Consider the following 8678-nt stretch of genomic DNA (forward strand, 5'->3'; position numbering starts at 1 on the left):
TGAGTAGTAGTCAAAGAACTACCTGAATTGACCAAGATCAATACTGTGGACTGTTGCAATTCGACAGCGAATGACAAATGCAACGGATGGCTTAAGGGCTTGACAAGGTACTGAGGTGGTTGCCCTCCTTATGACCCCATTTGGTCTTTTCCCGAAACAAGGGAATCATCCACATTCACACCCACTTGTGCACTTTGAACATGAGCCTGGTTTTGTGAAGCGAGGAATTGCCTGCAATATTTATTCACATGCCCATATTTGTTGCAATAGAAACATCTCAGCTTGCCTTGAGGGTCTCGATCTGGGAGCATTGGACGATCTGTAAAACACTTGCGAAACTATGGTCTTGCATTCATCTGAGCATTATGGATGTGATCAATCTCCATTGGAGTTAGTCCAGTAGACTGTGCTAGAAGAATCGGTGGAAGAATTGGAATCTTGGACGGATGCTTTGTAGAATTGAACTCAATTCTTTGCGTGACTAATAGAGCTTCATTCAAAGTCTTTGGTCCTTGATCTTGAGTTCTTTGCGAAATATTCGGATTGAGTCGTGGCTACAGAAAGAACAATTTAAGGTCCTCCAACATATTTTGATCCACTCTCATGAGCAAATGCATGAGTTTCACGCCAAACTGTGACACTGATTCTGTTGGCAACTGTCGCAACTCTTGCAATTAAGTACGCGTGCATCTTTGATTGTGTCAATGTTTTCGAATGCAGTAGAGAGAGCTAGTCGAAGCTGAATCCATGAAGACTTTGTCTGACTATCCAACTAGTGATACCAGGTAGCAACGAGCCCCTGGAAAGTGGGCTTAACTTTTGCCACCTTTTGCAAATCGTACCATCTATGATAATCTGCAAGATTATCAAAATGATCTAGCCACATGAAGATATCTTTGTCCTGAGAACCTTAGAAAGATTTAGGCCACACTTTTGGGTCATGGCCTAGAAGAAACGATGCAAATGTCATTGCATTGCGAGACGCTAATGCAGCTACATTGACGTTTGATTAAACTAACTCTGACAACAAATTAGCCCACATCTCTGGTGTGATTTGAAAACTAGACGATTGTTCCTGATGAACTACAGTGCTATCATGCTCCATCGTCTCCATCATCTACACCCAACGCCCGTGCGTCTCCACCAAAACGTAATGGATACATCAAGCTCTAGCTACAAAGGATGATGAGACGAGACAAAGCAAATGGAAACATTGCTAAAAGAGACAACACAAAGAACTGGGCAATCACAAGAAGGAGTCTAAAAACAACCACACCCTTAATCTTGGGCTTGGCTCCTCTTTTATAGAATTCCTCCAATTCTATTACAATCAACAGTCCTCGCCATGATCTGGCATTACATTCAACCTTATAGCTTAAAGGGCAATTTTAACAGCACCTATCATTCCACATCAGATGTGCCTGTCACCCTATTTCTTTCATGTTTTCATGAATGAAGTTCACCTTGGGGTCTACATTATAAGGGCGAGAAGAGAGTCATTACCACTCCATTCCTATATTAGTTGGCACTTCCCTTGCGGTAGTGGTAATGGAAAGGCTTTTAACATTCAACATTCACATGGTTGGTTAGTTGCGTGTTGGCCTTGCAGTAGTGGTAATGGAAAGGCTTTTAACATTCAACATTCACATGGTTGGTTAGTTGCGTGTTGGCCTGATGAGGGTGTGAGAATCCACCCGCAGAGTGGCTTGTATGAAATGTCCCTTGGGGCCTTTTAAGTAATAAGAAGAGTAAACCACTTTCAATTTTTCTTTTTATTTTTATTTTTTTTTAAATCAACATTCAAATGGTTGGTTACTTTTGTGCTGCAATGCATGACTTTGCTTTAATATGCACATTCATCCTAGAGTGCTTCAAGCACCCTAGGTCGCCCTAGTTTATAATGTGGAATTTAAGAACCTATGAATTTAAATTGGGAGGAACGTCATGGGTGAGGCAATACATAGTGGCGAGTGCAACTGCAAACAAACCAACATCAAGTTTGCTTTGTTAGGTCGGATGATTCAGCTAGGAACCGAATGATGGTTGTTTATGACGCATCACTTTGTCGTAAATCCAGAGCAATCTTACAGTAAACGTGTGCGCATGGTCTAGGACGATTGAGTCGTTTACTTCTGCGAATTGACGTTGCTGATTGAAAGCTCAGCACCTTCGAAGCAAGAAAAGACAAATTAATCTTCACATTGCTAGATGCCACAAAATAGGCATAGGTAATTGGTGACGTATAGTGACAATCTCTCTCCAAGATTATTCTGTAAGGTTGTGTGGAGGACGCAGATTCAAAGTCGTGACTGCTGTGTGATACAATTTTACAAAAACTCGCAATGGTGATCATGGGCTGAATGTGTGTTATGGAGTCCAATTTCAGGGCGTGAGGAGTGAAAATTAATCTTGCCGATGACAGCTGCGGTTTTGGCTTCTACATATCTTTAAGTAGACGAAATGCTCATCGTTGCTGTTTGCTGTTCGTCTGGTTTCTTTGCCCAGCTCCCACCTGCATATTTCCAAACCTATAGACAAGTAATCGGATAGCCGTTGGGTACGAAACTCTATCTTATGGGTGTACCAGCATTGTGTATGGCAGTTTCCAACCCGGGAATGCACGTAAATAAATAAAGCCTCACAAGCACCTCCAAGGCATCAAGCAAATTGCACCGATCAGTTTCTCATTGCTGAATGGCTACACTACTTGGTGCGCGTCTGCCATGGCTCCTCTCGATAGGAATGGTGGTGCTAATAGTCCTGGCATTGAGCATCCGCGGGGTCCAAGGACGGAATCTCAACGAAGCTTCATCAGGTGGCTCTCACATACCTGCCAATAAATCAGTAGAGACCTCAGCACACACACACAGAACACGTACACCCGCCGAGTCCAAAATCCAATCCAATCATACCGTGGCTAGGAACTCGAATCCGATTTATTTGATCCATTTTAATTCTTTCTTTGCATCTTGGTAACGCAGAATATGACGGCGAGGCAAATATTGGCGAGGAGGACGTTGCCATTGAAAACGTTAAAGGCAAGGTTTTGCACACATCAACGCAGCAGGAGCGGGTGCAGACGGCTTCTATGGGGTTTTCATCGGCGGAGGCATTTCTTCAGGAGAAGGGGAGGGGGCCCGGGAGGGAGAAGAAGGGGAAGCAGGGCATGAATCGTGAGGAAAACATGGAGAAACAAACGGACCTAAAGATAACGTTTGAGGTGATCAATGATAAGGATAAGGACCAGGACGCAAAACCTACGGTGAATGAAGACACGAAAAAGGATAACAAAGAAGATGCAGATGAAGAGGATTCCGAGGGTCGTGATGATACCACTGATTAGCACTTTACAAAACCCACGCATGATATCATATATGCTTATATCCCATCTGTGATTTGATTTTGAAATCCATTGTCCCCCTCCCTCTCTAGAGCCACCCTTAGTGAGCTCATAATAACGTAATGTTGCATTTCGGTTTTTCACACCTCTTTTGGGTCTCTTTCTCTTTCGTTCTTTTCCACAACAAGGCGTTAAACTTCTTAAAATTCTTGCCAAGCTTGACAAAATGTCCCTCTCCTATAGGCTTATTTCTCTTCCTTGTTTTCCTCTAATTTCATATAGTACTAATTGGAGGTACACCTATAGAAAGAATATAAAAGCAAAGACACAAATTTTTATGTGCAATGACAACTTGATCATTTCATACCCCCCCTCCCCCCAAATGCACACACTCACACACACACACACACTTTCACCCCCTAAAAATTATAATAATGAATACACACATACTAGAGCGCCCCTACTTTTAACCAAATCATTGACTCATTATTTGTCCCCTCCTCCCAAATTTTCAAGACTATAGTTTGTCCTATAGTCTTTTTTTTTTCAAAAAACCAATCGATTACATTGTGGACAACTACAAGAGTGGGAGAAAAAGGGTAGTAGATTACTTGATTTACTCTTTTGATGGCTTTCCTTAGATGATTTTTGCTTTGCTAGTTTTTCAACATAACTTGTCATTCAAAGTCTTATAAAGTTAAAATTTTTTTTATTCTCTCTCTCTCTCTCTCTCTTTCTCTCTCTCTCTCTCTCTCTCTCTCTCTCTCTCTCTCTCTCGCACGCGTGCGCACACACACGAAAAATTGTCCATTCTGATGGTTAACCCCTTGGAACATTTTAATTAGAGGGCTTTTTTAGTAATTTTAATGTCAAGATTGGTATTTCTAGTTTCAGTTGGCTAGTTACAGTCCTCACAATGGAAGGTGTGGCTAGTTTTGACCATCATGATACTTGATGTGGACCATTGCACTTGCATTATAATTTTAGTCATCGTGGTGGTTGATGTATGCCACTTTTATGCATTATGTACGTACTACCATGAGGACATGTCGGGATGCACCCCAAAGTGGTTCTATGATAGGCTACACTGAATCATGCATTGACCCAAAAAATTAAAAGCAATATTGATGGAATCTAGGTATTTTATGGTTTGGTCCTATAAAAAACTAAAAGAGATTTCCCCGAAAGTTGTAGTAACTACCATATCTATTAGGGTAGGCTCCAAACCTAGGGTATCAAGACCCTACAAGACAAATCCAAAGTATCGCACCATGGTAGATAAGAAATTAGAAAATTATTGGATTCTAATTTCATCTATGAAATCAAGCACACTAATTGGGTGTCATCAATTGTGATTGTGCCAAAGAAGAGCAAGGAGCTAAGAATATGTGTGAATCACAAAAATGTAAATGCATGCAACACAACATAGAGATAATGTATTGTACACTTTAGTATGCAATAACCCTATATAACCTTCATATAAGTCAAACTCTATTCATTTAATAGAGTTGTTTCATCCTTCTAGTTAATCTATTTTTAATCATTAATAAAGGGCATTATAAGAAATGTTTTCCAATGTAGCACTTCTTTCTGAAGGTGGGGTACATATTGGGGAAGGGAAAAACCTCCTTTGAAGGGTAGTGCAACCTTTAAATTAGGGATTGTATTATAGCATATCACCATCATGCACACCAAGTGGTTATGATTTAATGCAAGCTTGGTGGCTATAATTGTATGACACCACAACGGCTAAGTAACCAAATTCCTTCATCCCACAAATTCAAACTAGCAAGGTGGTGCCCCAATTGAGCTATGAGGGTTGCCACTCTAGACAGTCCTCACCGCACTATGATTCTAAGCTAATTAACTAGCCTTTTCCCACCTACCACTATGTTATGTTAGAAATCTTAATATAACCAATTCTATTGAGTTAAAGAACCTTAACAAGGAAATTACATTTCCCGTTGGTATCCACTATGGTATGCACTAAGTGGTCTTGACTAAACCTTTTGAGGCATTTTTCCTCTACAAAGTTGTTTATTTTCACAAATTCAAAGTCCGTCCATTAAAGTTAATATCTCAATGGATTCTTCTTTTCAAGGCTTTCAAAGGAATACACATGTGGAACTTTTTGAACAAAAAAGCTTGCATTAGGGGAGGTCATGCTTAGTGGGCATTAGCAAGGGACTTCGAGGGAAACGTGGTGGTTTTCCTTCTAAAATCCATGGTATTCCTCCCTCTTTTTTGAATTGAAACCATCTTTTTCAAATCAAAGCCACCTATGAGTAAATGCAACATGCCACCTCAACATACCATTGCCTCACACTTTAGAGCACTCTCATTATTGGTACAACTCAAATCTCTCTCTAATCCCTTGAAATTAGGAAACACTAATTCGAGGCCCTTTTGAGACCCCATTTCTCCCCTAATAGTAGACTCTTCATCAGCATATCTGTAGGGTTATCATCTATATGAACCTTGACAAGCTCTATGCGCTTGTCCTCAAGTACCTCCCTGATAAAATGGTACCTCACCTCAATGTGTTTGGTCTTTGCATGAAAAACCAGATTCCATGCTAGCTGAATAGCACTTGTGGAATCACTATGCAATGTCGGTACACCTATATGAATCCCCAAATCTCTCACTAGCCGATCAAGCCATATAGCCTCCTTGCAACAAGGAGGCCTAACCAGCCCAACCTAGGTGGGTTAAGCCCACAGTTGAGCCCACCTCTCCCCCCATCAATGAGGGGAGGGAGCCACTTTTTGAAATTCAAATTTTCAAATTTCGAATCTCCCTCCCTCCCTCTCCCTCTCCCTCCCCTCCCTTCTCTCTCTCCACCTCCCTCACTCTCTCTCCCCCCCTCCTCTCTCTCCACCTCACTCCCTCCTCCTTCCCCTCCCTCTCCCTCCCTCCTCTTCCCTCCTCCTTCTTGCTCCTCCTCCTCCCTTCTTTCTCTCCCCTCCTCCTCAATCGAAGCCTGGCAAATAATCTCACACACTCCATGGGACACGCATAGAACTATTTGCCAACAGCATAGATATATACATGTGGATGAAGCTGGCCCTTCCATATCGCTCTGTGAGAGACTTGGATGCATTTTTTCCCCATGGCATGGATCTACTCATTTGGACAAAGCCGGATCTTCCATATCACTCTGTCAGTGAATTGGCCTGATTATTCACTCATGTTGCAAGTTTATACATTAGGACGGAATTTCCCTATCACTCCATAAGGGACTCATGTGGAAAATTTAACTATGGTGCGATCTTGGGTTTCCCAGCCCTTTCGGATTGCTCTGTAAGCAACTCGGATTGATTTTTTGCCCATGGCATTAATCTACTCATTTGGATGATGTCGAACCTTCCATATCACTCCATGAGTGAATTAAGCAGACTATTCAACCCTGTAAATATATACATTACGACGAGGCCAAAATTTTCGTATCGCTCTGTGAGGGACTCGTTTGGAAAATTCAACTATGGCATGATCTTGCTTGGGTTTGGTCCTTTCGTGAGTGACTCGAATGGATATTTTGCCCATGGAGCGAATCTACTCATTTGGACAATGCCGGACCTTCGATATCTCTCCATGAGCGAATCGAGCAAATTATTTGGTCATCGTTGTAAATGTACACATTAGGACGAGGCCGAAACTGCTATGTCACTCCATGAGGGACTCATATGGAAAATTCAACTATGGTGCAATCTTGGGTTTAGAACGAGGCTAGACATTATACATTGCCCCATAAGCAATTCGCACAGAGTATTCACACATGGACAAAGGCACACCATCTCTATCTCTCCATGTTGATTCGCATAGAACTACTCACCCTCGATGCCAATTCACCTAACTACTCGACAATTAACAAACCACTCGTCAAAAAGATCCTCCGAATGCTCATGACAATATAACTGCAAACCGGGTGACCTATAGGAACCGAGTCGCCCTGTGTTCAAACAAAATCTAGGCGAGAGCAGACCTCTATTCAAAGCAAGGTAATGGTGGTTAGTATTGTGGACAAAGGAAGCACCTGGTGGCTTGTACAGGTCAACTTACAAAATGCTGAGATGTAAATTTGGAAAATGTCCGTAGAGCTCATGAAAATTCGAAGTGCTGAGATGTAAAGAAATTTTAAACCTTAGTTTAAAAAATACTGAGTCTTAATATCAAGTTTGATGGGTGCAAAACACCCTAATCCTCTATGTCATCCATATATATATATATATGTATTTGAGTATTGTACATAATTGGGGTTAAGGTATAGTGGCCTTTAACCCCCACATCCCCTACATGCAAAGTATTTGACTTCACGCATGTTTGTAAGTCGACTCTCAAAGTGTACCTATTCTAGGTTGTCCAATCCATGTTTGATCAAATGCTTTTGTAATTTTTGTAATTTTCCTATATCTGCTTTTAGAATTCACTACCTCATTTTATATAGTGATTTTGTAGAGTGCTATTGGGAAACGGAGAAACAAGTACATAGCACAAAGTGTTACAATCCAGAGGATGATAATGATATTCTTGAGGAAGTCAGAGATGAGCCAACACCCAATGAGAATTTGTTTGATCTTTTGAGGAAGGATGAAAAATATAAATATGTTCCTTTAGGGGAGCCTATTTTTCAATGTACCTTTCAATTTGAAAGAGGCTATTTTGAACTTGCTTCAAGAAAATTGGGTGGCTTACAATAAGCTTATAGAACAGAAGATCCTTGTTCATGGTACCTCAAATTTTGTGCACATTGCAAGTGGCTAAAAGGTGGGATGTCTTTCCTGATGATGAAAAGGTCAAGACCACTCTTATGAATTGTCCTCTTCATCGTATGGACTGTCATTTGCTGGAGTTATATGTTGGGTTCATGTCTTTTCTTCTTCTTCATGCAGATAAGAGGGACCCAACTATAGATCATTCTAAAGCTAGAAAAAGGAATACTCCAATAATTAATATTGATGATGTAGAGGATGAGTCTATAAGAAAACAATACAACGTCTATGCTTAACAGATAACAGAATCTCGTATGCAAGAGAGAAAAGCAGATAGTATGGAGAATCAAAATTTTGATTACTGTAAAACTGATACAATAGATGGCACTGCCTCCCAGCTATGCGCTCCTGTGTGCGAAGCTTCGATGGCATGCTGGAAATAGTAGAGGATGTGTGGATGGATGCTAAGGAATCGAGAAGGAATCAGGGTTACTGTAGCCAGTGATAATAATGGGCTTCGCGGGCTTGCTCTTATATAGCCACCAGTTGTAGTCGGTTAGACCCAATTGGGAGACCAACCCAGTCGGCCCAAAACGACCGACTGGAGGTCGGTCCCGAAATAGGCCACC

The 8678-nt window shown here is 41.3% G+C and overlaps 1 protein-coding gene across 1 annotated transcript; it reads left to right on the top strand.

Moving 5' to 3' along the window:
• Positions 1–2646: 2646 nt before the first annotated feature.
• LOC147898196 (uncharacterized) lies at positions 2647–3343 on the top strand. Its single transcript, XM_087378868.1, has 2 exons — positions 2647–2815; positions 2982–3343. The coding sequence occupies exons 1-2, from the start codon at positions 2695–2697 to the stop codon at positions 3341–3343; spliced, it is 483 nt and encodes a 160-aa protein (XP_087234994.1). The 5' UTR covers positions 2647–2694.
• Positions 3344–8678: the final 5335 nt, after the last annotated feature.

This window comes from Dipteris shenzhenensis, chromosome 9 (genome assembly GCF_047967505.1).
Source record: "Dipteris shenzhenensis isolate YYH24624 ecotype China chromosome 9, Dip_SZ_1.0, whole genome shotgun sequence".
NCBI lineage: Eukaryota > Viridiplantae > Streptophyta > Polypodiopsida > Gleicheniales > Dipteridaceae > Dipteris > Dipteris shenzhenensis.